Source organism: Penicillium hispanicum, assembly GCF_028827665.1.
Source record: "Penicillium hispanicum strain IBT 35686 chromosome Unknown utg000003l_segment0_segment0, whole genome shotgun sequence".
NCBI classification, from domain to species: domain Eukaryota; kingdom Fungi; phylum Ascomycota; class Eurotiomycetes; order Eurotiales; family Aspergillaceae; genus Penicillium; species Penicillium hispanicum.
The window spans coordinates 1,953,064-1,979,923 of record NW_026623195.1 but is presented as its reverse complement, the minus strand read 5'-3'; the positions used below and the strand labels follow the sequence as shown (position 1 = coordinate 1,979,923).

Sequence of the window (26,860 nt, the reverse complement as noted above, 5' to 3'; positions counted from 1 at the left end):
ACGAATCTTGAGATATCAGTGTGCATTGATATGCTTTCTTTGCTAAATACGAACATAGATGAATGGAAATGGAAACCAATGTCTTGGTATTCCCTTGGTGTAGCTCTCCACCACTCTGGAGGTAAATCGAAAAGATAGAATGTATGAAGAATCGTAGTAAATGACACTGATGCTTCCGCCTGTCTTGAAGAGCGTATCTTGCATGGGTTTCGTTGCGTAGAGCCGGTCAATGGATACATACAGTCGGCGCGATCCAGAACCTCTGGTCAATGCATTGATGAAGAGTGACAAATGAATCCTTCAAGACAGATAAGAACCTCATCTCAACAGCGACAACGCGAAGATAAAGCGGGAGATAAGACGCGAGAGATGAGCGATAGCTGCACCCCCCGCATCGGCATCTGCGCTTCAACCCATCTTCTCTCTGTATTTTCTCTCTCCTGAACCTGGAATCATGGCAAGCCCAGTTGTGGTCGATATCCACACTCATGTCTATCCTCCCTCGTACATGGCAATGCTTCGCGCTCGCAAGCAAGTGCCCTACGTCCACGACCCAGCCGATGCACCACCCAGGCTGATCATCCTATCATCGGACGACGACCCCGCCATTCCGATCGATCAGCGCGGTCGCCCGGTGGACACGTCGTACTCCGATATCAATGTCAAGCTCACCTTTATGCAACAGCACGGAATCGATTGCAGCGTGATATCGCTCGCGAATCCCTGGCTAGATTTTGTTCAACCGGATGAGGCACCAGAATGGGCCCAGCGCATCAACGACGATCTCGAGTCTACCTGTGCGGGCGTCAACAGCGCTGCCGATCCAGAGAAGACTCTGCCACTGTCCGACAAAAGGACACTCTTCGCCTTCGGCGCTCTGCCATTGAGCGCATCCAGTCCCTCGGCAATCGTTGCTGAGATCAAGAGACTCAAAACGCTTCCGCACATCCGCGGCGTGATCATGGGGACATCTGGACTGGGTGATGGACTCGACGATCCCCGCCTAGACCCTATCTGGGAGGCCTTGCAGGATACACAGCAGTTGATCTTCTTACACCCGCACTACGGCCTCCCAAATGAGGCATTTGGAGGTTCCGAGATCACGAGCCGGTATGGGCATGTTCTCCCACTTGCGTTGGGCTTCCCACTCGAAACAACGATTGCGGTGACTCGCATGCTACTCAGCGGCGTCTTTGACCGGTTTCCAACCCTGAATGTCTTATTAGCCCATTCGGGCGGGACGCTCCCGTTCCTCGCCGGACGCATCGAAAGCTGTATCATGCATGAGCGAAAGTTCACTACAAATGGCGGGGATGTGCCCGGACCGCAGCGCAGTGTTTGGGACGTACTCAAGACGAATATCTTTCTTGACGCGGTGGTCTATGGGGCCGCTGGGTTAAAGGCAGCTGCCGTGGCTGGAGCGGCGGATCGTCTGTTGTTCGGTAAGCAACCCAGTCTAATTGCAATGGAAATTGAGGCCTTGGACTGGACTCATACCTTGACAGGAACCGATCACCCTTTCTTCCCACCTCTGAATGAAAAGGACGAGAACTGGCTCAGTGTGACGACGAACTATAAGGCCGTTAATGAGTCGTTTGGAGAAGACTCGGCTGAGGCAGCGGCAATTCTAGGTGGTAACGCTGTCCGGATTCTGGATTTGAAATAAAATATCACATTAACATTTTCCGATGGATCCGATATATATCATACTGAATCATTAACGTTCCATTGATAATTTGGGAACAACTCGTTAAAAGCCAAAGCAGGATTTTGCCCATTCAACCAGAAGACGGAGAGCAAAGCATTTCAACTTCCCCTGTCGTTAGGCAGTTGATCCCAGCAGTTCCCATCCGATAAGGTGCCACAATTCCTGCGTAAACCATTCCGGGAATCCTGGTTGATCCGCGCGCTGGTTGCCATAGTCCTGGGCAGGCGGAGTGGTAGGACGCACCAAGCCGCCCTGAAACAATGGATTCTCGGGTCCAAAGATCGCTTGAACAAGGGTCTTCTGTAAGCGGTCTCTTTCCAATCGAACGAAGTGAGAGCGTGCCAGAGTAGTCTCGGATAGCAAAGAGGTTCTGCGGTCCAGAACTCTGCTAAGGAATAGCATTAAGTGGTTTGCCTCACGCTGAGCGCGCTGGGGTGTTAGGGCCTCCTGATTCATTGCTTCCAGTCCTGCTGGAAGATCCAGTCGTGTGCTGATCTCGGCTGGGTATCGAAGATCTTTAAAGACAAATAAAGCAAGTATTTTCCCCATCCGGCTGAGGGCCAGATATAGATACCCTTCCATCACCGGTTGATCTTCAGGTCTGGTCAAATCCATAGAGAATGCCATTGTGCATAAGAGGTTGGTCAGATATTGGGTTTCTTCGTCCTCTGCTTCTGGGCGAGATTGGATTACTTGTGTTTTTCCACTTTTTGATCTCTTGGTCCGACCCGAGCTCTTGTTGTCGGTAGATTTTGCACTTCCTTGGCATTTCTGAGTTGATATGGCAGTACAATGCTGAGTGAGAGCGGTCATTGTCGACTCAAAGAGACACACAAGATAGTAGGTAATCTGGCTCTTGCTTTGCTCGCCGCTCTTCACTCCGGCTACCTTGCGTAAAGCTTGGTGCACCAGAATGAATGACAATTCTAACGCTCTGGTAACGCTCCTGAAATCCGGCTGCTTGGTGCTCTTTGCTGATGAAATGGGTTGCTGGTGTGCTGATCCAGTCTGCCGTTGAACTGCTTCGAGCAGTTCCCATTCCGCTTCTTTGCAGAGAATGACAGCTTCCATGGAAATGGATTTGGGGTTGCACCTTCTCTGTTGTAGAGAGTGTTGGAGTCTGTGAATCTGCCTCATGAGCCTTGACGCTAGCAACTAGTCAGTACAGACAGCAAGCAAACAGCCCGAGTTGAAGAGAAAACTTACTACCACGTTCCTGAGGATCTGTTTGCCACAGGCTTTTGGCAGACTCTGTTCCTGTCTGGTCGCCAACTTGCTGGCGTTGAGATCCCAGTCCTTCTCTGGTTGCACGTAGGCTAGGAAAGGTTGCATCGATGTCAAGCGTTTTCCAATCTGAAGGGACGAGGTCTGTACCGTGACTCGCCTTAGCTTCAGCTCGTATCTTGGCCAGAAGTCCTTGGTTCTTCTGTTCGAGCTCGAAGACCGTATTGAGCAGCTTGGCCTGCTCTGCTTCGGAGGATTCATACGCATTTTGCCAGAAGCCGACACTATCGAAGAACTTGTCTGGCTCGAAAATGTCCGATTTTGCATTTTTGATAAATTTCCGGATATCGAGAATGTATTCTGTAGGAGAAGAATCAAGTCAGCTCAGAGGATAGATGCACATTCGAGTTCGAGGTCTACCGACCCACCTTTAACCTGTTTGTCGGGAGGCTTTTGCTTGACAAGCGCCAGCGCAAATGCTAGCTGCAACTTGAGTGATTTGCTGCACTTCAGAGTTTCTGGTGACAAAGACATTTTGCTGGAAACCGCAGTGGCGTTGAGCACTGGGGATCTTGAAGTTGTGGTGTTGGGGAAAGAGCGAGTTCCTCGGGGGACACGTGCTTTTGGCTGTTGACGAGATTGAACAACGAAGCTAACAACCACTCCCCCATTTCTTGGAGTGTCTTCAGGAATCTATGCTCTCGGAGTCTAGGGAAAGTGAGGGAAGTGTACAAGCCCACGCATAATAAGCAGCTCTTGCCATCAAGATCGGCAAATCATATCCAGCTCCTTCTTTCTAGGTCAGTGATGGATACATAAATCCTTACATATTGTGTTGCATATAAACTTTTTGATTGGATATTTTTCTCCGAGGATACCAGAATTTGAAAATTCGGGGTGTCGGATACACCAGGGTTTCCGGTGTCAAGCTGTTGAAGGGCACTTTTATAGATCAAAGTACGAGATCTTCCCCCATGCCTCGAATGATACTCGAAACCATTTCTCGTTACGCGGGTCATACTGCCAATTGATATTTAAAACGAACATCTGAATCAAGATGTTGGCGCAGACTCGTGAAAGCAACTGAAAGACTTGTTCTGTCCTCGTTGCAAAGAAAAAGGTTGAGACGTGGAATTGAATGAAGCTAAGTGGATATTCTAGCTGGCGGGGAGGAAATGCACCGCCGTAACTGAAGTCGGTCGGCCAGTGACTCATTCCCTTAAGCTGCGCTGCACTATCTATTTATACACCAAAAAAAGCCCAAGCTTACTAATTCTAAATAAATCGAGTTTGTCTCCTGCGATTGGTCGAGATTCGTTTGAAGATGTTGCGGGATGCAGTAGTGTACATTTCGGGAAACTCCTACTCCGTTACCTCCGTGTAAGATTCGACTTGCCCATGAACAACTTCCCGGCTTGTCATCCTTCGAAAGTCTCCCACATTGCCAAAAATCATTCCACAAATGGCGCATTCAACCTTATCAGCTATACTCAAGGCAGCGTCATTGGACTTGACCCCCTACGAGGACGTATACAGGTATTTTCATGCGCATCCCGAACTTTCCCGGCAAGAGAAGGCTACATCGGAGAAGCTCGCGGCGCATCTCCAGCAGCTGAAAGTCTTTGAGCTTCACACCCACATCGGGGGCTACGGACTTGCCGGTGTTTTTCGAAATGGTGAGGGCAAAACGGTGCTCCTGCGGGCGGACATGGACGCACTTCCAGTCAAGGAGCTGACCGGTCTCGCTTATGCAAGCTCTGTCACCATGCGCGATGCCGATGGGAATGAAAAACCCGTGATGCATGCTTGCGGCCATGACATGCATATTACATGCCTTCTAGCAGCGGCAGAGACGCTTGTCAACTTGCGGGACGCGTGGAGCGGGACGGTGATCGTGCTGTTCCAACCAGACGAAGAGCGAGGCGGAGGCGCTCAAGCAATGGTTGATGACGGCCTTTACCCCAGGATCCCAGTTCCCGATTATGTCCTTGGTCAGCACGTCATGAGAATGCGAGCAGGAAGCGTTGGCTCGCGCCCTGGGGCCATCATGGCTGCTGCCGACAGCATGAAGATCACGGTCTTTGGGCGGGGCGGTCATGGGTCTCAACCTCATCAGACGGTGGATCCGGTCCTGCTAGCGGCACACATCGTTCTTCGACTACAGAGCATCGTGAGCAGAGAGATCAACCCAAGCGAGCTCGCTGTCTTGACCGTCGGGAGTCTCCAAGCCGGGCAGACAGAGAACATTATTGCCGACAGGGCCGAAATCGGCGTTGACTTCCGGTCTGTAAAACTGGAAATTCGGAACCAGATCATCGCTGGGATCAAGCGTATCGTCAAGGCCGAGTGCGCGGCGAGTGGCTCGCCCAAGCCCCCAGTGTTTACTCCGACCAGACGCTTCCCACCTACCCTGAACGACAAAGATGCTGCATCCCAAGTTGCCGCTACGTTCGCGACTCACTTTGAAGACTTTGATGATGACGTGCCGCGAACCAATGTGAGCGAGGACTTCTCTACGCTGGCAACTTGCCGAGGAATCCCTAGCTGTTTTTGGCTCCTAGGAGGCATTGACCCTGAACTGTGGGATCAAGCACAGGCAGATTCTCGCACGGAAGAGATTCCAGGTAACCACTCGGCACTTTTTGCGCCCGTTATCCAGCCCACGATGAGAGCTGGAGTAGATGCGTTGTGCCTCGCTGCGTTGACCTTCTTGACGTAAAGATTGGTCGAGTCGGAAAAAGACAAATGTGAAATAATAGACCGGGAATCCACAGGACCCTCTAGGAAGGGACCGGCCAACTACTCACGAATATGGGATCTGACAAGATGAGCAATAGATACGATAGACGGGTTTCAAAAGAATAGTATGAGAACAAATCCCATTTTCCAAATGCCCCAAATGCTGCACTTGCTAAGGACTTGTCCATGGACAGGATAAGAGGGCATTCCATTGGAATCCACTGGGAGTTGGCTGTATGAGCATCTTAATCTGTCAGATATGTGCCACACCTTTAGATGGAATGCCTTCTGGTTTATGTCGAGCAATTTGAGCGTCCGAAGAATGAAGCCTGGCGGGCGGCCTTTTAGGGCTGACGGAGTGCGCCACCGCCCGTGCAGCTCTGACTTTCCCCAAACCAACTCCGACTCGAAGCTACTGCAACACTCTCTTCACGGGGTCCACTGAGCCCCCCTCCCATATTCCTGTCACCCGGGAGCTTCGAATTTATTCAAACTTCCTTAATATCTATCCTCGACCCCTCCAGGCCACCATCATGTCGAACGAAGACTTGAAGGCGCACGCCGCCTCGAACCAAGATTTCTACGGCCTCCTCGGCCTCTCTCCCGCGGCCAACGAAACGGAGATCCGACGCGCCTACCGACGGACAGCCCTCAAATATCATCCGGATAAGATCGCGAACCCGACCGCCGCCGACATCGACAAGTTCCATCTTCTCCAAATCGCCTACGATGTCCTCTCAGATCCGTCGGTGCGACAGCTCTATGACAACGCGCGGGAGGCGCGGCTGCGGAAGCAGCGCGAGCGCGATATGATGGACGCTGCCAAGCGAAAGATGCGCGAAGATCTTGAAGCAAGGGAACGAGCTGGCGCAGCGACCATGGGCGGCGCCGTCAAACAGGGCGTCAAGCGGTCCTGGATGGCGGCCGACGAGGACGCGGAAGAGAAACTACAACGGGAGATTGATCGGATTGCGGAAGACGGACGGCGAAGGCGGCGCGAGGCGGAGGACAAGCTGAAGCAGGAGATGGACGAGGAGCAGAAGATCATGCAGGCGGAGGAAGAGGAAGCGCGCAAAGCTGCGGATCGGAGTAGCCAGCGCGTTGATCGGTCTCAAGAAGGTGGTGGGACGAGTGTTTCCGAGTTGGATCGTACGGTGAAAGTGCGCTGGGCTCGCGAGGGTCGAGGTCTGGAGCTCAATGCGGACTGGCTTGCAACGCTGTTTACGCCATTTGGCAAGGTTGAAAACGCCTTCATGCTCAAGGATAAGCGGGCCCGTGTGGAGGGAAAACGTGGAAAGGTGACCTTTGCCACGGGCGTGGTGGTTTTCGCCTCCATTGTGAGCGCGCATTCGGCCGTGCTGGACAGCGAGAAGAGGATTCGCCAGGCAGACGGGGACTGGGCCCTCGTTGACTCCGTGGCCTGGGCATCTGGCGTTCAGCCCAACCTGGGCCCGGCCACAGACAACCAGGCTCCAGCAGCGTCTTCGGGGACACACAAGACATCACCGGCGCCGCCTCCAAACGCCGGTACGTCGTCGGCTACCCCGTCGTTCAACTTCCCAGGGCTGAACTCGGCTCCCAACACCCACAAAGCACCTTCGTTCGGCTCGTTTGCTTCTGCTGCAACAGCTTCTAATGCTCCCAAGGCGTCCTCTTTCAACCCATCTGCCAAGGCTCCAGGGACCCCCAGTCTCGAGGAGCTAACGCTGATGCGCCTGAAGAATGCTCAGCGGGAGAAGGAACGCAAAGCTCTTGAGGAGCAGCTTGCGCGGGAGGACGAAGCTGCCGACGCCGCAGAGGTTGCAGCGGCCAAGGCCAAGGTTGATGAGTCTTGATCCAACATGTTGTCTTGCAGCTTCTCTTTGAAGCTTCGCCATTTCGTTCGTTTTAGAGATACCCCGCCACCTCACAGGCATTTTTGCATGAATAGAGATACATTTGGTATTTACATGAGATCTACTCTGTTTTCATACTATACAAATGATGCATTAAGTAGGAAAGGAGCTAGTCCACCCGCCGGTGCGACTGCTCCTCTTCCTCCAGTTGCTCGACGAGGACACGCGCTCTCTCGCCGTCGGTATCGACACGCCGTGGAGTCGATTTTCGAGCGCCGCCGGCGTGAATGAACTCGCGCGTCCAAGACGGAACAAAAGCTTGCAATTTGACTTCGGCTGGTTCCTCTGCCTCGGTGGCCCATGAGACCTTGAACTCGCTGCCAGGGGTAAACTGAGTTCCTTCACCCGTCAACGCGATATCGGTCATCATTTCCAAGCGACAAAGCGCGAGGCCGATGTTACCAATGCCGTTGAGAAACTTTCCGGCACTGCGGCCTCGGCGACCACCAGCTTTGATGATATTAGACCCGCCGGGCGGCAAAGGTAGCTCCGCCGAGAGATCAAACACAGGGCCATTTTCCGAGGGCGGATCCTGAGTGTAGAGCTGCACAGGCAGGATGCGCTTACGCACCACACCAGTGTGATGGGTACGAATCGTCAATTCCTGACCAACATAGCAACCCTTGCGAAAATCGATTGCGCGTCCCAGATCCATGTTGCACTCCAACGGCAAGGCCGACTCGCGAATAATCTCCGACTGCCCTTCTGCAACGCCATGCAGGATCCTGCGTACAGTGTATGCGTCCAATCCAACCTCGGATCCGGACACTTGCGACTCGTTCGTGAGATGGGTGCGTAGTCCCTCCGAGCCGGGTGTGACGATTCGAGATCCGAAGCCGGGCGCACGGGAATCGATACACCCGACAATATCAGAGGAGATAGAAAAGGGCGACGCAGTCTCGGATTCCAGGTTATATGCGGCCCACCGCGGCTGGGTGTGATTCTTCCAGGACGACCACACAGTGCGCTCACCGTCCTCCAGGGCGCGGAGTTTCAGCTTCGCCCGCAGCTTATGTTTCTTCAAGTGTTTCATCAGACTCGGAACTTCATTCTTGTCCACCTCGACCAACCATTCACGTTCACTGTCGTTGCCAGCGGGGTTGGGGACTGGGTAAATGAAAGCATCATTTAGAATGCGGCCTTGGGAGTTGAGAAAAGCGGTGTATGAGCCTGTATGTCGAATGCTTTTGCTAGGATCATTGGCAACCAGCATGTTCTGGGTAATCAGGCCTTGGAGAAAGGTTGCGCTGTCGACACCGGTGATGGAGATGAGGCCGCGGTTTGTGAGTCGAGCATACCCAGTGTCTGACGGCAAGGAGGCATTTTTGGGTTGCTCGGCCTGAGAGGCCGTGGTTGAGAAAAGCCGACTGCGCGCCAGGCAATTCCTACAGACTGAGAGGCGAGGGCGCATCATGGTTTGGAGGAAACGACGTAGGGCCAATGTAAGCAGCTGTATTTCTCTTTCGCCGATAATCCGAACGATGACGTTGGGCGGTGTGCAGGGGCAGAATTACGAGAATCTACATAAGAGCTACACAACAGGCAGGAAGAAGATGAATGTGCAGATTCGATTATTCATGGTCCTGTACGACACAATGCAATCATCACAGATAAAGGTGATGTATGGCTAATAGATATCAAAAAATCATTTGTTGCCCTTGGCAACACCTTGCAAGTACCCAAGTAGAAACGCTTTGTTACTTGGAGACGCCACGCGGTCGACCTCCGAGGGTGTGCCGTGTCGTGAAAGAGATTCCCCACTGCTAGGGAAGTGAAGGGACGAAAGCGGGCTGACCAGGCCAGAGGCGTTGATTGGTGGCTGGTTGGCGTTCACGGCTCGAGAGTCAAGCTGTTCTGCTGGCGCTGGGGATGAAGAGGTTGCTGGCTTGCCGAAAAGAGAAAGAAGAGCCTCCTTCTGCGTAGCAGTCTGGCTAGGTCGACGAGCAAAGTCATTTGGCTGCATTTGCAAGCCTGGAAGGCTCGGTTTGCGGTCCCCATTCTCCGTCTTGGGTATTTCCATCAACATGTTTTCATAACTCGGCTTCTCAGAGCGGCGTAAGATCTGCGGTTGGAAAGGCTTCACAGGCTCAGGGGCAGCCGTCTGAGTATCATGCAGCGAATCTGAAGGTTGGGTTGCCTGAACATTAGAATCCGCAAGAGAAGCATGCCGCTTGGCACTCTGCGGTCGCGGGAGAATCGTGATAGGCGAAGACAATTGCTGTGACGGCTCCCGCCGGGAAGAGTTATGTCTCCGGCTAGATCCATTTGTTGCTTTTCTATGTGTTGTTTTGGGAATCGCCTCAAACTGTGGCATGTGAAGCGGTCCAGAAACAGTGGCCGCCGTTTGGCCTGCCTTGAAATCGTTGGTACCCCGTTGCATATTATGAGAAGCCTGCTGTTGGGGCCGCTGAAGGATTTGTATCTCTGGAGCCTGTGGAACAGGGTTTCCTGAAAGTTCCGCAGGCTGGGAACTGGGAGTAGACCGCGGGACTCCGAACAAGTTCAAAAGGCTGTCTTGATGCTGGGATGTCTTTCGTATCTGATTAGGCCCTTGTGCTGGAGCTGCCAGTGTCGCAGCCTGAATACCCTCGGGAGTCTTGGATGTATCATTCTTGAAGAAGTTCAGCAACGCAAGCGAGTGGCTGGTAAGCTTGGGCGGAGGCAACTTGCTTGCTGGCGGCACTGTGGCACCCGAAAGTTGAGACGGGCCCGTTTGGTGGGAAAATTGAGGATCACCAGTCTGCTGAAATGGCGCCGGCCCATGTCTTGGGGTCGCAGAGATTGCAGATTGAGAAATCGCCTGCGCATTGTGGTAATTCGGTGCGGCCATATGAGGAACGTTCGGAATTGCGGGTGACGCCGAAAGCTCAGGATGTTCCATAGGCGGAAACAGAGAACGAGAATTTACATTCACGGACGGCTGCGCAACCGATTGGAGCAACCCAGTGGGTAGTTTCGCAGATGTTTGCTGCATAAAATTAGAGGGTGCCAAGTGTTGCTGTTGCTGGGGGAATCCGGGGAAGAAGTTGGGCGCCAAGTGAGCTGGCCGCGTCGAAGAAGGCGCACCAGAACGGTCACCGCTCGGTGGAACAATTTCCTGTGAGCCCTTCCTCAATAGTTCAAGGAGAGCATTTGACTTCGACTGATCCACAACGGTAGGTTGAACCGGCGGCTGAGCTGGCACCGGGGCACCTCCGCCGATTTTCAGAAGCTGCTTCAGCTGAGACGAAGCATCTTGTACAGAGGTCACCTCGGGGAGATCGCTTGGAATAGCCAGAGTGGCAGTGGATTGTAGGGCCGATGTACCGTTTGTCTGATAACCATTCTCCTCCATAGAGACATAGCCCTCAGCCTGGGCGTATGGTTTCGTGCCAGCATGCGCCTTGGCGCTGAGTCTCTTCTGTTGGGCGATCCACCTTTTCAGCGGGTGCAGGAACGGGGCAACCATGTAGAACTTATTGGCATTTGCCACCGCGAGTCCTTCGTCATTTTTGTTCTTCTTGAGTGTAGGTAGGTCGGAAAGTTTGTACCAATCGATTCTACTGATTTCCTTGCGAGTTCGAGGTTCGAAATGAGTGTCGCGAGGCACCCCGCGAAAAACGTAGAGTCTCATGTGCTGTTCGCGCATCGTAATCTCGATGTGCTTAACATCGTCCTCATTCTGGACCAAATTGGCTTCGCGAACATCGAAGCCCGTTTCCTCATAGACCTCACGAATTGCGCAGTCCAGGTCTTTCTCGCCCTTGTTGATTTTGCCACGGGGAAAACTCCAGTTCGCGCCCTTTTTCCAGCCCTTAACCAAGACGACCTCATCCATCTCTTGGTTGAGAAGAATCGCACCTCGGACTGGAACGCGCGTCTTGTACGCCAGAAATTCCGAGAAGGCTGTCATGTGGTGATAATGGGACCATTGCGACATAAGAGGGCAGTGTTGGAAGATGCGCAGAGCGAAGGCTTTTAGCGAGAGGGATGGCAGCGCGGGGTCAAGGGGTCGAATGAAATCTTCGTAGAACCATTGTGCTTCTTCAACTTGAAAGCAGATCCGTTCGACGGACTCAAGCTCCTCACGAGGCAGGTTAACGATGAAGCGAACACATAAGTCATCCAGCCCTGTTGTAGCCCAAGGGCATCATGTTAGTATAGCTCTTTGGAAAACGGTGGTCGGGTATCCCACAGTCTTCTAGTTGCATCTTTGATTCGGTCATGCTGGTCGACGAAGCTTAGCATTTCAGCATAGATGACCGAGACCAGGTGCTTGCTTGGGCCGCCGACGCGACAGGTCTCAACGCGGCGAGAGGAAGGCAAAGAACTGAGTGACCAGTGGCAAAAGAGAATTGGAGTATGGAGCGATCCCGAAGGTCGTGCGATCACTGCAGTGAAGGGGAGTATGGAATGGAGTAGGAGACCGTTCACCAATCGGGGAGGGCAGCTTGGTTGGGAAGCGGGAAGCGGGAAGCAGAAAGCGGAAAGCGGAACTGCCCAAATGACGATCGGCTGAGTCATTATGTGGCGGTGCAATATGTTAATGCGCCACAGATCGGCGCAGGTTCCAGGATTCACGAATACAAGATTGATGACGTTGGGCCCGTGCCGAAACTGCTTGTCTCCCTTTCCACTTTTGTTTCGCGATCTTCCCCTCCATTCACGCCCTTGGTATCCAGTGAAACTGAGACTGGCACTTATTGAAATTTTGCTCATACTGGTCAAGCAAGGTAGCTACAAAGTGCCAGCCTATTTTGGGCCCCTTGAAACACTATATTTTACCCACATCTGTCCCGTTCAACTCCAAGTTCTACACATTACAACACATACTATGTCGGGGGCATTATGGTCCCTGGTCGGCAAGCGGGTTCTCGCCGAGTCCGCTAGAAATCATTTTGGAACTGAGGTAAGTGAATTACGAACCTCATCATGAATCGAACTACTCGAGGCTAAATCGAATACTATGCTTCAGGACCCTTACTTTGAAGAGGTGCCTGCTTCACGCCTGGGACGTACCTTTGGAAAGAAGACAAGCAAGCGCCGCAAGGCCATTCCTCCAGGATTGTCCGAACATGATGCCAAAATCCTCACTCAGGTCAAGCGCAGAGCTTACCGACTGGACTATGCCCTGTTCAACCTGTGTGGGGTTCGCTTTGGCTGGGGAAGCGTGATTGGAATTGTTCCTTTGTAAGCCCCAGTCTGATACTTTGTCCTCGACACCCGGACTGACTTCGTTGCCGCAGCATTGGTGATGCCGGTGACGCGGCCCTCGCCATGATGGTTGTGAGAACATGTGAAGGCATTGAGGGCGGACTTCCATCACGCTTGCGTATGATGATGTTGGTAAATGTGATTATCGACTTTGTCATCGGTCTCGTCCCATTCATTGGGGATATTGCCGATGCGGTTTACAAGTGCAATACACGAAACGCCGTCATTCTCGAGAAGCATTTGCGTGAGAAGGGCGCTAAGGCACTCAAGGCTACCTCGAAACGTGCCATAAAACAGGACCGTGTTCAGGAGCAGGCCATTGATCACAGCCTCCCAGAAGAATGGGACAAACAGGAGAGTGGAATTGTTGATCATTCACCACCCGAGTATAATGACCCTAGTTCCTCTGGGGCTCGGCGTACTGACAACTCCGGCGTTCATCCAAAGAAGTCTCAGCCTGCCAGGCAGGCCCGGGCTAATCGACCCTTGGCAAGGTGGTTTGGAGGGGCGAGTCATCCAAATGAGGATGTGGAACGAGGGGCATGAAGGATTGAGAAATTTAGGTTGCGATAGCAAATACCTTTCTGATGACTCAAAGATTGTTTTCCAATTGCGCCCTCAATGCCTGCTTTGTTCATTTAAAACCGGACCGAGGGGGTTTGGCGATGAAGCGCGTTTTGATTTCTCTTTAATTAGCAATATCACTCGGGCGAGACCGCAGGCATCCATAGCAGAAATGGGAGCCTTGATGGTCACCAGGTTGAATGGAAACTGTAATTCCAGACTCATTGCCCTTGACGTTTCCAACTAGGCCTCCACATAGTAAACATGGGATTCTCTCAGGCGCAGAATATGACTCAAGCTTATTTGCGGTCCTCGAGACATTGGCCATAACGCCAGGATACTTTTCACCCTGGGTCTGAACGTAGCGCATCATCAGGTCATCGATGGACAGGTTTTTTGTGAGAACAGTATCCGAAAATAGTGGATCAGGGATCACAATATCGGAAAGTTCGGGGCAAACGCTTTGAAACTGCTGTAGCTCGGACTTTGACAGGTCTCGCTGAGGAAATTCAAATCTTATGCCCCAAGGGGACATTCCATCGGAGACCTGCCAAGTCAGCGAGGCCCCACGACCCTTTGCAGCACCCGCAAGTGTCTTCGCGGCAAGACGACTATCCGAATCACCCCATAGCACAGCCTCGCAGCCGGCTTGTTTGGCAAATGCAATGACAAACCGAGTCAACAAGACGGATTCCATGTCGGTCTTTGACGTTGCTGAGGAGATAGCTGCGTGGAAAGCAGCCAGACGGCGCTCGTCTGACTGCGAGCTATCGTCGGAGAACTCAGGGCCCGCATATTCACGCATTATTTCCTTCATCTCTGGGACATATTCGAAGATGCTGTGCAAAGGCAGACGAGTGTATGTGTGCATTGGAAAGGCTGTTTTCGCCGCCTCGAAACTTTTCTCGCACTGTGTTTTCGACGCAGTGATGGTGGATGTCTCGAGAACGAGAATATGGAGATCGTAGCCTCGCTTTCCCAACGGTTTAGAGAGGCTACGTTGGATCTGAGTGTCTAGGACGTGTAACAAGACAGAGGAGGAGACACCCAGGGATACCGGGAGGAGTAGCTGGTGGCGCACATCAGACGAGTTTTTTATTGGCTTATATTTTTCCATTCGTCGAACAATCTTCATCGAAAGGAACCACTTGAAACAAGGACTCGGTGGTTTTTAGTAGCTGTGCTCTATGAGGGGCACCATATCAAGATCACATACCTGCAGAGCTGCCTCTTGCGGATTGTCATGGTTGCCTCGACATCCTTGCAGTCCATGCAAGGACGAGAGAGCTCCTTGGCCGGCATCGCTTTGGTCGGCGTGAGATCGTTGGAATTGCAGGATGTTCAAGAGTACAAAAGAAAAAGTGGCGGTGCGGGCACTTCGATTATCTAATGCGGGCCCACGCGCGCGGTTTCCCCGGTCTGAGCATTTGAGGCCACGCAGTGAGCTCAACGATTCCGGTCAAGCTTGCGCGACATCTGCATCGAGTGCCTTCTGTTATTCTCTTCCCTCAGGCCCAATTTGGATGCCGCCTGTTTCTTAACAGGTCTTATTTCTGAACCCTGGAGCCTTTCTTGCTCCTGCTGCACGGTCGCGATGAAGGGCTGGCTCCGGACTTTGGGCCTGACAGCCCTGCTGGCAGGCCAAGTGCTTGCCAATGATGTCGAACTAGTAAGTCATTGCGCTTTGATTCTCCGGTTCTAGCACCCGTCCGAAGTTGCTGATATTGTCGTCAAGAAATCCGATGAAGCCCACCGACAACGTTGCTCAGGGATGTATAGTCGCAAGGCATGGGGCGGGAACGTGGACCCCTTTATCCTGGTCAAATTCTCCAAGGTAGACATCCAGGAAGGCGATCCACTGGCTAGTCTTGTGATCTTTGAATGGAACGACGAGGATTTCATTGGGGAGTACCGGTCCGACGATGCCGAGGTATGTCTCCAAGTGGCGCATTTGAGTAGACCGGTAGGCTGACGGATAAACCTCAGATGAAGGAAACGATTTGCGATGCTGCCAACGTCGAGGCGAACCTTTGCACGGAAGATGAGATTGGCGCGTTCCTCCTCACCAGAAATGCTAGTGATGCCTCCCAGAACCCCATAATCTCCAAAGCTGTCCACCTCAACAACCCGGACGCTATCAAGTATCCTGTGCGTAAAACAGGTTTCTACTGCGTGAGCACCTATGCATACTCCGGGGAGGATTACAAGGCTGTGGTTAGTTTCCGGAACTCATACGGAGAGCTTCCTGGGGCGCAAATCGCCAAGCTTCCTTTCTACGGGGCTCTGACTATTGTATATGCCGTCATCGGAGTGTATGTGCCAACACGGCGTCGAGTGAAAGATGAGCTTTGGACTGGAAACTGACATGATTTATCTAGGTTCTGGGCATTCCTCTACGTGCAGAACCGCTTCGATATTCGTGAGTCGATCTTTTCCAATCGCCTCACACGGCGCTAACAAATTGCCAGTGCCCGTTCAGAATTACATCACCGCCATTCTTGTCTTCTTGATCGTTGAGCAACTGATGACATGGGGATTCTATGGTATGTCTACCGGCGCGATTCATCGGTGGGATATGCAGTCTAACTTTAGTAGACTACCAAAACAGACATGGATTGAATGGCCTTGCCAAGGCGATGATGATCATTGTGGCCGTTCTTAATGCGGGGAGAAATGCTTTCTCGTTCTTCCTTCTTCTAATCGTCTGCATGGGCTATGGTGTGGTTAAGCCATCTTTGGGTAGGACGATGATTTACGTTCGCATCTTAGCCATTGCGCATTTTATCTTTGCAGTCATCTACTCGGTTGCTAGTTTGTCCATCACGCCGGACAGTGCTGGTCCTCTGGTGCTTCTGATCGTCCTCCCTCTTGCTGGAACGTTGACAGCTTTCTACGTGTGGACCCTGAACTCTCTCAACGCCACCATGAAGGACCTCATCGAGAGAAAACAGAAGACCAAGGCTCTGATGTACAAGAAGCTGTGGTGGTGCATCCTTGGGAGCATCATCGTGATTTTCGGATTCTTCTTCATCAACTCCTTTGCCTTCGCCGGCCGGAGTGACGCCAGCTTCGTGCCTGAGCATTGGAAGGCGCGGTGGTTTGTGCTGGATGGCTGGCTCAACCTGGTTTACCTGTTTGACATCGCCTTTGTGGCATACTTATGGCGACCAACCGCTAACAATCGACGTTTTGCCATGAGTGAGGAGGTAAGGACTATGTTTCCTAGCAAAATGTACTTGGGCCTAATTAATGACGATGATTATAGCTCGCTCAAGACGACGATGGGTTTGAGATCCGCTCATTCGGCAGTGGTCTCGACGAGGAGGATCCTTTGGACGCTCCTCCCGAGTACCCTGGCAGCTCAGCTGCCGGTGGCCATCGTGACCTTTCGCCTGTGCCGCCCAAGCCCGTGTCCTCGGCACATCGGCAACGCGAGTCGCTTGACGACGAGACTATCTTTGCAGTGGGTGAAGATGGTGACAAGTGGTCCGATGACGACGAGTCTCCGCGCAATTCCAGCGAGAGACAAAGACTCACCCATTAGGACTTCCAATAAATCGGTCAACTGGAAGTTTTGTGGACATTCCATATAGCTGTAGCTATTTACCGTCATCGGTGGGTAACAGAGTGATCTCCGTGGGTGGGGTTAGCAGTTTAACACGAGTGTTTCAATAAACCCATTCAAGGAGTACAAGCATTTCATGGCGTTCGTTTTCATTGTTTCTCCGTTCTTTACTGATAAGTGAGTGGTTGAATTGACTTGAATCTTGGCTCTTGAAGTATAATACCTATATATAATTTGAACTGCTTGCCATGCCTCAGCAGCGACTCTTTCGGCTGTTACCAAGGTAATGTAATATGTTGTGTATAAATCTTAGACCGTCCTTGATCCCTACATATGGATTCTTTTGGCTTGGTCGGATTCTCCAATATAATAGCAGAGAACACTTGCATATACTAAAACAGATCATAACAAATCATGAGCGCAGAGTCCCCAGGTGGGTCCCGTTGGGTTGTCTCCCTGAGTCATACAGAACCTCGTCCACAGTTCAATTTAATTTCGTCTTTATTGCTGGCCTGCCTCGAGAAAATCCTCACTGCAATCAGATCGAATCTGTCTATTGCAATCCCGGAATTGCAATGGGCCTCATTCCACATTTGTGATAAGATAGATCTATCGCATCGGCCCGCGATAAAACGGCCCCCGCGCAAGCTACGCAGCTCGCAGTCCTCGAAGTGGCAGGAACTTCCACCATTGCATCTGGCCCACCTATCCATGCATACAAGACCGTTCCGATTCCGATTTCACCTAAGCTGCCCGTTTGACACGTTCCGTCCTCTTCAACCTCCCGCCCCATAATGACGCACGCCCCAGAATTCCCCGCAATTTCGAGCCCAACCTGCCAGGACGAGACCAGCACCGCGCAAGATGAATCCGCGCCGACAATCGAGCCCGCACAGTCAATTTCAAAGGTCTATACGCAGCTCAGTCAACAATGCCTCGATTTGCTCACCGAGATCGATGAGTTACATGCTCTGTTGAAGCAGACACTGCGTAATCCGCAACTCGTGGAGGTGCGCCAGTTCCGGTCCAATGTGCACTCGGAACTCAGGATGCTACAAAAATTGGAGCAACAGATTCTGAGCAGCGCAGGTTCAGGCCAGGCCGATGCTGAAGCACAGGATGATTCGGAGCTTGAGAAGCGGTTGATGCATGCGCTGCGGTCGTCCAATCTGCCGTTCTACCAGGCTGTATGGGACATCGCAAAGGGCTCGTGTGAAGGGCTAGTTGCGCTGGGCAAGCGGTTCTACTGGGACGATGAGGTCGCCATTCCAGAGAGCAAATCGAAAAGCACTGGGAATGCCGACTCGAAGAAGCAGTCCAACAAGGATAAACGCAAGAGCGTGTTTGTGGATATCGTGGCGGATGAGGGAGAGGAATGGGTGAAAGTATCCACACTCTCTGAGACCAGACTGTTGTTTGAGATGGCGAATAAGGGGTGGGAGCGAGCTAGTGAGCAGGAGTTCTCTGATGACGGCAGTGAGGGGCCGCCACGGACTGTGCTACGGAATTTTGAAGGAGAAGACGACAGAGAAGACGACGATGACGATGAGCTAGAACTCATCAAGCTGGCCAAGGACCTTAGGAAAGCAGCCGATGCTGCGCGGGTGAGATATAAGCATCCGCGGCTACGTGTTGTTCTATTCAAGATCCAGGAGGGCAATTCCCCTGAAATTGATGATATTGTCAATGAGATGCGGAGCTATGGTGTCGAAGTCGTGTATCAGAACAGCCTACCGGTTGCCACGGGCAAATCAGGGCTAGTGCATCTCCTGCCACAACCCTTCAAGAAGTTCACACCCACCCTGAATGTCGATTGCACCCTCCTCCTCGCCATGGTGTCCGACCTTTCTCATGTCAAGGACATCGCTCCATCGCCAAGTTTCCACAGAGCCATTGTTCGACAGATAGAGGTCGAGAAAGAGAAGCCCCTGCTTCCAACCGAGCTCTGGCCGGCCATGGGCGAGAACGAGCTGGTCTGCACCAACGAGGCCGCCACACGAATGCGTGAAATTGTTGAGACCATCGGTACAGAGACCGAAAAACGCCGCATGATGATTATGATGGGGAATTCGCCATATGACCATCTGGACCGCGCATCTCTTGTGGAAAGGTTCCAGCAACTCTCCGACTACCACGTCCCAACAAACTGGAAAGTCCCAATCAGAACGGTGGATGCGCAGCCAATAATTGATGCTGGAAAGACACAGGGCAAACTCCCCGCGGTAGCGCACGAGGTCTCTCAAAACTTGTCGGACATCAACCACAGTGTGTTCATGTATGGGTGGACCACAGGTATGACAACTATTTCCAGCAACCGGACTATCGACAAGCAAATCGAAATGACCATTGAGAAGAATCGACGGGGCGGCGATGATATTCAAGGTCCCTCGGTCTGGATCTGTGATACAGCACGGAGTTTGGTGGGAAAGGACAAGGACCGCAAAGCATGAATATGCCAGTGTTGCCAGCCAATATATGAGAGGTTCTGGGGGATAGATACGGGCGATAGAAAAATAGAAAAGCCGCTCACTTCGTGTCACACATTTCTTCCATCAACTACGGTGGGAACCAAACATGATAAATGAATCTCGTCGCGTCGTGATCATGATTGACGGTACAATTTATTTCTCCGATAGCCTGGGTGGTTCGTCAGGAAGCCAAAAGACTGTTTCCTTGTCGGCACTGGCAATCATATTATAACGTGGATTGTATTCAATGAGAGCAGTCCGGCCTCGGTGGGGTAGTCTGGTCATCGGTTGCAGAATGTTATTGGATTCTCGCTCCTGCTGCAAGTCCCAGACGAGCACATCTTGCTGATCGCCGTTGCCGCCAATGACATACCGCCCATCGGGGGTAAAGCATGCATCACCTTGCCCCAATGGCTTCCCAGTGGTCGACACTGGGGCAGCACGGCCGGGTGACCCGCTCTTTCCAGTTAAGAACGCCTTCACGGTGCCCTCAAAGGCATCGAGGATGAAGTGCCCGTGGTAGTCTGTTCCGACCATCAAGTACTTGCCATCATTGGAGAACTCGAGTCGTGTCCAGGCGCGTCCTCTACTGGATGGCGTGTAGGTTTCTTCAAAAGGGGCAAGGTCAAAGGTTGAAAAAGGTGGCTTGTCGTAGTTGCGGAAATCGTAGAGGAGGACGGAAGAGGTGGACTGTGATGCAATCGCAATGACTGAAGCGGAGGGGTCAAATGCCACCAAGTATGGCGTCGCGATTTTCAGCTTGCCTTGAGGGTTTCTTGAACCGAGATCCCAAAGCGTCACTGTATCATCTTTGGAGCAAGATATGAAGGAGTCATTTCCGGGTGACAGGGTCAAGGAGGTCACCTTGTCAGTATGACCAGAGAAGTAGCGGACATATCCTTCGTTGTGAAGATCGAGCAACCTCAGCGAATCTATCTGTGTAAGCCTTGCGATCCATCATATATAGTTGTCGGCACCTACGGTCCACTTTGGTACTGGCATGAAGAACCTGGCGAGAGTGGTGGGTGAATCTTGCCAAATGAACACCGTATTTCTTGCTGGGAACCGACTTCCTCAGTTTCCCTTCCTGGATATCAAATATTTGAATAGTCTCGTCATCGCCAGCAGCTACTAGAAGCTCGCCTTGATCGTCGAAATCCAGGGAGGTTACATAAGTGGAAGCGTCTGGTTTTGACCCGCGAAAGGACTAGAAGTGACATGGTAAGCAGGGGATCACAGGCGCTATGTGCGCTTTGAAGCTTACTTTGACTGGTCGATAACCACGAATAATATCAGGCAATTTTTGAGGCTGTTGAGGAGCTTGCGCCGCGGGCTGAGCGGGCTGGGTCTGCGGCTGGCTCTCAGCCATGATGGAAGGAAGGTCTGTGGGGAATTGAGGAGGAAAGGGCAAGGAGGAAGAAAAAGGAGGGGAAAAGAGGGGTGTCAGAGCATCCTGGCAAACAAACCCTTGCAAAATCCCGGCGAGTGCAGCGTTGCCCTTTCCTTTTTGGGCCAGAGAGCTCCTCGCGCCTCAGGTTTGGATTGATTCCTCAGGCCATATATCACGTGTAGTCGACCTGACTCCCATTCACCGCCCCCGGTCATCGGAGCCCCAGAGTGGTAGTTGGCCAATGACAGCCTGCAAATTTCGGCCACCGGTAACCGCAGGTAAGCTTTGAGGTGCATTTCAGCTCAGGCCAACCTCGCCGGGACAGTATCTACGTCCTTGTATATATACAGTCTGATCTCGGAAACACGTGGCGGACCCTTGTCCTCGGTCGCACCGGTGCCTTGTCTCTCACCGTCGATATCGCCTCTGCGTTTTTCCTCCCTCTGATTCCACGAAAGACACGAGTGGTTGGCAACGACCGGCCCCCAAGACACAATGTCGACAACAACAGGGTACGATATTGCTACTATGAACTTCCTCGGGAATCATATTTGCTAACATTATCTGTTTTCGGACAGTGCGTTTATCGCTGGAGGTATTGCGGCATGTGGCGCGGTCACTGTCACTCACAGCTTCGAGACCGTTAAGATCCGGTGCGGTTACGCTTCGCATTTCTCCCCCGCAGCAATGCTGACAGATCCCAGATTACAACTACAGGGAGAGTTGCAGGCAAAGAGTGAGGCGATGAAGAAGTACAAAGGCGTTATGCACGGTGTCAAGGTCATTTTGCAGAATGAAGGCCCACGAGGGCTATTCCGGGGTATCGGTTCTGCCGTACGTTGTTATTCCAGGCGATCAGAAACCTGACTTTGCCATTGGACTGGACTAACTTATTCGAATAATCAGTACATCTATCAGGTCCTACTCAATGGCTGCCGTTTGGGATTCTACGAACCCATTCGTTCCAACGTCACATCTGCCATCTACAGCGATCCTAAGTTCCAGTCGCTAGGGGCCAACATTTTCGCCGGTGCTGCTTCTGGAGTGATCGGTGCAGCAGCTGGGTCTCCATTCTTCTTGGTCAAAACGCGCCTGCAGTCCTACTCTCCTTTTCTTCCCGTTGGCACCCAGCACAACTATAAGAACTCATTTGACGGGTTGAGCAAGATCTACTCGAGTGAGGGAATTAAGGGCATATACCGAGGAGTTGGTGCTGCTATGATCCGTACCAGTTTCGGCAGTGCTGTCCAACTTCCTACATACTTCTTTGCTAAGCGTCGCTTGACCCGGCACTTGGGTATGCAAGAAGGACCTGCTCTGCACCTGGCTAGTAGCGCTGCGTCAGGCTTCGTTGTGTGCTGCTTCATGCACCCACCTGGTATCTATCCTCTTTTCTTGATGGCGATGTTTCAGCATTACTAACTCGTAATCTTCTAGACACTATCATGGCTCGCCTGTACAATCAGACTGGTAACCTCTACCAGGGCGTTTTTGATTGCCTGCTCAAAACTGTCCGCACGGAAGGTGTTCTCGCCATCTACAAGGGCTTCTTTGCTCATCTGGCCCGAGTCTTGCCTCATACGGTCTTGACTCTCAGCTTGGCTGAGCAGACTAACAAGTTGATGCGCCGTGTCGAGGATGTTGTGCTACCTGACACGCTCCGCGAGAAGCTCTAAATAAGGGACGGGGCAAAATAGCGTCCGATATCCGTCATTTTATTACATTATAACGTGTTTCTTTCCCTTCTGTGGGTTTCTTTTAGATGGGCAACTCGCATCTGTGTGCTTTATTGGCCTTTCCGTGATATCGGGTTTAAACATAGATTTGGCGTTCGTCGAGGGTGTACTAGGACCCTATTGTTGAAGACGCCTGTACATACTGCAGCAGTGAAATTTTTACTGATTGCGATGGAATGGATAGGCGAGTGTTCTGGTGGCGCATTGATAGTTTCTATTGTTGCCCCTGGAAGCCTAATTATGTTTCCAGTGACTTGACTTATTGAAAAGTTGATGGCGCTCCAACTCGCAGAGACCCGTCACTGCCATCGGATGAAGTCCAATCGTATAATATGCCATACCGGCAAGTTCGAGTTCGCAGTGGGTCTCGCAGTATGCAGGGTTGCCCGAGCACCAACTCTGGCAGGTGGGGAGAAACGCGCTTGGAACTCAGGGATGGAGAGCGGACGGCACAGCTCCGACATGCTCAGCCCTGACGCAGACGGACATCTGAAACATTGATCTTCCCCAGGGAGCCGACGCGAGATCCAGCTCGCGTGCTGAGCACATTCTCCGACGCGAGTGCCTGGATCTCCACTCCCCGAGCCTTCCAGATGGGATGAAAGGTCCATTCCTTCGAGAGTTTGTGCCAGACAGGTAACTTCCAGGGCTAGGGCTGTGCGGAGCGGTATATGATTGACATTCGTGTTTCTAGGCAGGAGTTCCCCTTGTTTACAATTGGACGCATCGACACCGGCAGCGAAAGCAAAGCTACGCGGTGAAAGAGGTTGGGAGTGGAGAGACAAGCAAAATCGGGGGCCAGTGGAGTGTACACCGACGAGCTGGGGCACGACGCGACGGGCTCTTTTAATCCTGATTCGACAATTTTCGTCCATTCCAATGGAGGCTGGTCTAGACTGCCAATTAGATCCGTATATCCGTCAAGTAGTGCTCGTCGCGTCTTGCTTGGATCGCCGACGCGGGCTTATCTGATCGTGATTCAGCTTAGCGTTGTCGCTAGTGGAGCCATTACGTCGAGCTGAAAATTTGGGGGGCAAAGACGCGTGAAATGAATCCCGTGTTATTGATTTCGGAGTTGAATTTTGTCTATGGGTTCTTGTTCAACTTGGGAGTACATCTAGGCGTATATAGTTCATCTGACATCTGCACGTATAGAGGCAACACAGAGCGTGGTATAGCAATTAAACCCCTTTCGGAATGGGCAGGAGAAAGCAATATTAAATGGATTTCCGCCACGGTCGAGGGGGCTACCACAGGCACCGGCACGGCCATGGATCGACTGCCCTAGCGTCGGATGTTGCTGGAAGCGTAGTGGCATGAGAGAGACGCCTGCGCATTGCTGGACGCGCCTTGCGTCCTGACATAAGCACGCGGCGCGCGGTCACGTGTGACGTGACTTAGCCCGTCGCGCTAAAAGAATCACGTCCGCCCACTACTTAATTGATTCTTTCCCCCTCCAGCTGCAACCATTCTCTTCCCTCTCAAGCCTCTGACTTTGGTCTTGCCTCGTGTCTGTCTTGCAATTAGCTTCTCACTGTGAATAATTCCTCAGACACGTCTTCCAATGGCCACCCAAATCACCCCTTCGAAGCAGGTATGTGATGTCACGACTAGTCGCCTCTCGCGACAGACGCGTCGTGACCTGGGTATGGGCTAACTTGTTTCTTGACAGACTGCTTCCTCCCTCGAGAACCTCAAGATGAGCGACTCCCCCATCAAGAAGCTCGACTTCGAGTCGGCTGGCAAGGAGAACGCACCCGCGTCTCTCAAGCCCATCGACGCGCCTGCCGAGAAGAACACGGAGAAGGCCGTTGAGGCCCCCAAGGTGGCTCCCGGTATCAAGGAGGCTGAGGCCAACGAGCCTCTGCTGCAGGAGAACCCTCACCGCTTCGTGCTGTTCCCCATCAAGTACCATGAGGTAGGTCATTCTCTCCGACGCGTCAACGTGTAAAGTGTCTTCGACGCGATTCAACGCGCCAAACCGTCCTACCTTACGATCAAGCGGCTAATGATGGCTCGATCAATAGATCTGGCAAATGTACAAGAAGGCCGAGGCCTCTTTCTGGACGGCCGAGGAGATCGATCTGTCCAAGGACCTCCACGACTGGCACAACCGCTTGAACGATGACGAGCGCTACTTCATTTCCCACGTCCTTGCATTCTTCGCTGCCTCGGACGGCATTGTCAACGAGAACCTGGTCGAGCGTTTCAGTGGTGAAGTGCAGGTCCCCGAGGCCCGCTGCTTCTACGGCTTCCAGATCATGATGGAGAACATCCACTCCGAGACCTACTCGCTGCTCATTGACACCTACATCAAGGAACCCAAGCAGCGTACCTACCTCTTCGACGCCATTGACACCAGTATGACTCCCTGAACCCTTTGCTTTTTCATCGCTTGACTAACGCATCTGCACTAGTTCCCTGCATCACTAAGAAGGCCGAATGGGCTATCCGCTGGATCCAGGACCGCGAGTCTACTTTTGCCCAGCGCCTCGTTGCCTTCGCTGCTGTTGAGGGCATCTTCTTCTCTGGCTCATTCGCCTCCATCTTCTGGTTGAAGAAGCGTGGCCTCATGCCCGGTCTGACCTTCTCCAACGAGCTCATCTCTCGGGACGAGGGTCTGCACACCGACTTCGCCTGTCTGCTGTTCTCCCATCTGAACAATCGCCCCAGCAAGCAGATGGTCGAGGATATCATCGTCGAGGCCGTCGGCATCGAGCAGGAGTTCCTGACGGACGCTCTGCCCTGTGCTCTGCTCGGCATGAACGCTAAGCTCATGTGCCAGTACATCGAGTTCGTTGCTGACCGCCTCCTTGTGGCTCTTGGCAACAAGAAGTACTACAACTCTGCCAACCCCTTTGACTTCATGGAGTCTATCTCCCTGGCTGGCAAGACCAACTTCTTCGAGAAGCGCGTCGGTGACTACCAGAAGGCTGGTGTCATGGCCAGTACCAAGAAGGAGTCTACCGCCGATGGCGAGCAGAAGTCCGGAAACAACAACGGTCTCAGTTTCGATGAGGACTTCTAAGCGGGACCGGGCCTTAACTGCCTCATACCTCCATCTCCCTCTCCCCTTTTGTTTTATACCCTAGGCTGTGAGCTTGTCTCGCACTGCTTTCCACACGATATTACGCTTCTTGTCTTTTTCTCTGCTCTTATTGATTGATGGGATTTTTTCCGAAGGTTACGCATGGGAATGGCGTTCTATTTTCTTTTCTTACCTTCTTGGTCTGTCCTAGACTCCCCCCTCGATGTCTAATATGGGATGGATGGCGGATATTGTATCTAGATGTTCAAAATCAACAAGTCATTGTGTATTCCTGCTCCCATTCGTAGTCGCGTTCCCTCCACATTGTCGTTATAGCGGAGCTTAGAATTGTCCTGGCGATTCTCCTAATTCACGTCCACGTTATGCTCCGAGGTATGTACATTCCTTTGTTGTCGACGGCCAAGGGATCCATGAAACCCGTAAAAAGTCATTATTTTCTATTTAATCAAATGCCCGCTTAACCCCATCAAGGGAGCAACCTCGTTCTGCAAAATTTCAACAGTTCCAACAACCGAGATCATCGCTTCCCCTTCCCACCCTTCTTCTTGCCTTTCCCTTGACCCTTGGCACCACCCTGTTGCTGATTCTGAGCCGCCGCAGGCGCAGGCGGTGCAGCCTCATCCCCAACCGCCGGTGCATCGAGCATTTCCACATCCCCCGCGCCCGCAACCCCGGGCGCCGACAACCCCAAGCTCGCCACGTCCGCCCCGCCGGCCAACTTCCCCAGCCCCGTCATCAGCCGGCCCACCTCGGCCACCTTGTTCGTGCGGTACTGCAGGCAGATGCCCGTGGACGGGTTGTATGTCTTGAGGGTGAGCGCGGCGACGGGCACGACGGGTGCTGATGGTGTCTCTGCCGGTGCGCTGGCGTCTGCGCGTTTGGACTGGGATTTTTGGCGCTTGGCTTGGTTTGCGGGGCGTTCGGTGGGGAAGCTGTATTTTGTGGTGATGCGGGTCTGGATCATGCGTTTATTAGTCTTGTATGTCCTGGTTATAGCTTGCGGTGTGCTTGGCTATGGTTCTTTCAGAGGTGGGCGTTGTTGGGTCCTTGGGATGTTGGTGGAGTGGTTGAGCGGGCTCTGTGGTATTGTGGAGGTGGGAATAGCGGGTTTCGCGTGGAAGGTCGGGTCTTACCGTGTCCGGGTACGCTTCAAGAAGCTGGGCTGACTGCTCCAGGAATTCCTGGGAGGTAGGGAGGTAAGGCATGGCTTGTGTAGGCGAGAGCCGGTCTCGCTCTTTGGGTGGGATGCCGAGGCGGAGTTGCAGGTGATATGTGCGGGTTCGGCGGTAATTGGGGGTTCTTTGCTGGACGATTGCTGGAGAAAAGGGG

At 52.5% G+C, this 26,860-nt stretch overlaps 14 protein-coding genes across 14 annotated transcripts; 8 read left to right on the top strand and 6 right to left on the bottom strand.

Annotated features, from left to right (window-relative positions):
* Window positions 1-454: 454 nt before the first annotated feature.
* Window positions 455-1,666, top strand: N7459_003164 (amidohydrolase family protein; the record flags this gene model as incomplete). Its single annotated transcript, XM_056942348.1, has 1 exon — window positions 455-1,666. The coding sequence occupies one exon, from the start codon at window positions 455-457 to the stop codon at window positions 1,664-1,666; it is 1,212 nt and encodes a 403-aa protein (XP_056802231.1).
* Window positions 1,667-1,822: 156 nt separating this feature from the next.
* Window positions 1,823-3,493, bottom strand: N7459_003163 (uncharacterized protein; the record flags this gene model as incomplete). The annotated part of the gene is made up of 3 exons (XM_056942347.1): window positions 1,823-2,856; window positions 2,915-3,292; window positions 3,361-3,493. Coding segments are annotated over 3 exons (1,545 nt in total), but the record flags the coding sequence as incomplete, so codon positions are not given.
* A 901-nt stretch (window positions 3,494-4,394) lies between these two features.
* Window positions 4,395-5,651, top strand: N7459_003162 (M20 family metallopeptidase; the record flags this gene model as incomplete). The annotated part of the gene is made up of 1 exon (XM_056942346.1): window positions 4,395-5,651. One exon carries the CDS (start codon window positions 4,395-4,397, stop codon window positions 5,649-5,651), a length of 1,257 nt encoding a protein of 418 aa, XP_056802229.1.
* A 553-nt stretch (window positions 5,652-6,204) lies between these two features.
* Window positions 6,205-7,506, top strand: N7459_003161 (putative cell cycle control protein (Cwf23); the record flags this gene model as incomplete). Its single annotated transcript, XM_056942345.1, has 1 exon — window positions 6,205-7,506. One exon carries the CDS (start codon window positions 6,205-6,207, stop codon window positions 7,504-7,506), a length of 1,302 nt encoding a protein of 433 aa, XP_056802228.1.
* A 169-nt stretch (window positions 7,507-7,675) lies between these two features.
* N7459_003160 (YgfZ/GcvT domain-containing protein) lies at window positions 7,676-8,980 on the bottom strand (the record flags this gene model as incomplete). The annotated part of the gene is made up of 1 exon (XM_056942344.1): window positions 7,676-8,980. The coding sequence occupies one exon, from the start codon at window positions 8,978-8,980 to the stop codon at window positions 7,676-7,678; it is 1,305 nt and encodes a 434-aa protein (XP_056802227.1).
* Window positions 8,981-9,211: 231 nt separating this feature from the next.
* Window positions 9,212-11,756, bottom strand: N7459_003159 (decapping enzyme complex catalytic subunit DCP2; the record flags this gene model as incomplete). The annotated part of the gene is made up of 2 exons (XM_056942343.1): window positions 9,212-11,676; window positions 11,741-11,756. 2 exons carry the CDS (start codon window positions 11,754-11,756, stop codon window positions 9,212-9,214), a joined length of 2,481 nt encoding a protein of 826 aa, XP_056802226.1.
* A 623-nt stretch (window positions 11,757-12,379) lies between these two features.
* N7459_003158 (DUF4112 domain-containing protein) lies at window positions 12,380-13,305 on the top strand (the record flags this gene model as incomplete). The annotated part of the gene is made up of 3 exons (XM_056942342.1): window positions 12,380-12,454; window positions 12,521-12,735; window positions 12,792-13,305. The coding sequence occupies 3 exons, from the start codon at window positions 12,380-12,382 to the stop codon at window positions 13,303-13,305; spliced, it is 804 nt and encodes a 267-aa protein (XP_056802225.1).
* A 142-nt stretch (window positions 13,306-13,447) lies between these two features.
* N7459_003157 (uncharacterized protein) lies at window positions 13,448-14,625 on the bottom strand (the record flags this gene model as incomplete). Its single annotated transcript, XM_056942341.1, has 2 exons — window positions 13,448-14,483; window positions 14,540-14,625. 2 exons carry the CDS (start codon window positions 14,623-14,625, stop codon window positions 13,448-13,450), a joined length of 1,122 nt encoding a protein of 373 aa, XP_056802224.1.
* Window positions 14,626-14,917: 292 nt separating this feature from the next.
* On the top strand, window positions 14,918-16,867 carry N7459_003156 (uncharacterized protein; the record flags this gene model as incomplete). Its single annotated transcript, XM_056942340.1, has 7 exons — window positions 14,918-14,992; window positions 15,059-15,253; window positions 15,310-15,635; window positions 15,702-15,742; window positions 15,792-15,866; window positions 15,919-16,529; window positions 16,589-16,867. 7 exons carry the CDS (start codon window positions 14,918-14,920, stop codon window positions 16,865-16,867), a joined length of 1,602 nt encoding a protein of 533 aa, XP_056802223.1.
* An 815-nt stretch (window positions 16,868-17,682) lies between these two features.
* Window positions 17,683-19,338, top strand: N7459_003155 (uncharacterized protein; the record flags this gene model as incomplete). Its single annotated transcript, XM_056942339.1, has 1 exon — window positions 17,683-19,338. The coding sequence occupies one exon, from the start codon at window positions 17,683-17,685 to the stop codon at window positions 19,336-19,338; it is 1,656 nt and encodes a 551-aa protein (XP_056802222.1).
* A 171-nt stretch (window positions 19,339-19,509) lies between these two features.
* On the bottom strand, window positions 19,510-20,725 carry N7459_003154 (WD-repeat containing protein SWD2; the record flags this gene model as incomplete). The annotated part of the gene is made up of 3 exons (XM_056942338.1): window positions 19,510-20,288; window positions 20,338-20,563; window positions 20,621-20,725. The coding sequence occupies 3 exons, from the start codon at window positions 20,723-20,725 to the stop codon at window positions 19,510-19,512; spliced, it is 1,110 nt and encodes a 369-aa protein (XP_056802221.1).
* Window positions 20,726-21,241: 516 nt separating this feature from the next.
* On the top strand, window positions 21,242-22,422 carry N7459_003153 (putative mitochondrial oxaloacetate transporter (Oac); the record flags this gene model as incomplete). Its single annotated transcript, XM_056942337.1, has 4 exons — window positions 21,242-21,258; window positions 21,325-21,580; window positions 21,653-22,124; window positions 22,184-22,422. The coding sequence occupies 4 exons, from the start codon at window positions 21,242-21,244 to the stop codon at window positions 22,420-22,422; spliced, it is 984 nt and encodes a 327-aa protein (XP_056802220.1).
* A 1,624-nt stretch (window positions 22,423-24,046) lies between these two features.
* On the top strand, window positions 24,047-25,510 carry N7459_003152 (ribonucleotide-diphosphate reductase subunit RNR2; the record flags this gene model as incomplete). The annotated part of the gene is made up of 4 exons (XM_056942336.1): window positions 24,047-24,076; window positions 24,155-24,400; window positions 24,510-24,843; window positions 24,900-25,510. 4 exons carry the CDS (start codon window positions 24,047-24,049, stop codon window positions 25,508-25,510), a joined length of 1,221 nt encoding a protein of 406 aa, XP_056802219.1.
* Window positions 25,511-26,048: 538 nt separating this feature from the next.
* Window positions 26,049-26,736, bottom strand: N7459_003151 (SRP9/SRP21 family protein; the record flags this gene model as incomplete). The annotated part of the gene is made up of 2 exons (XM_056942335.1): window positions 26,049-26,486; window positions 26,665-26,736. 2 exons carry the CDS (start codon window positions 26,734-26,736, stop codon window positions 26,049-26,051), a joined length of 510 nt encoding a protein of 169 aa, XP_056802218.1.
* Between the last annotated feature and the right edge of the window lie 124 nt (window positions 26,737-26,860).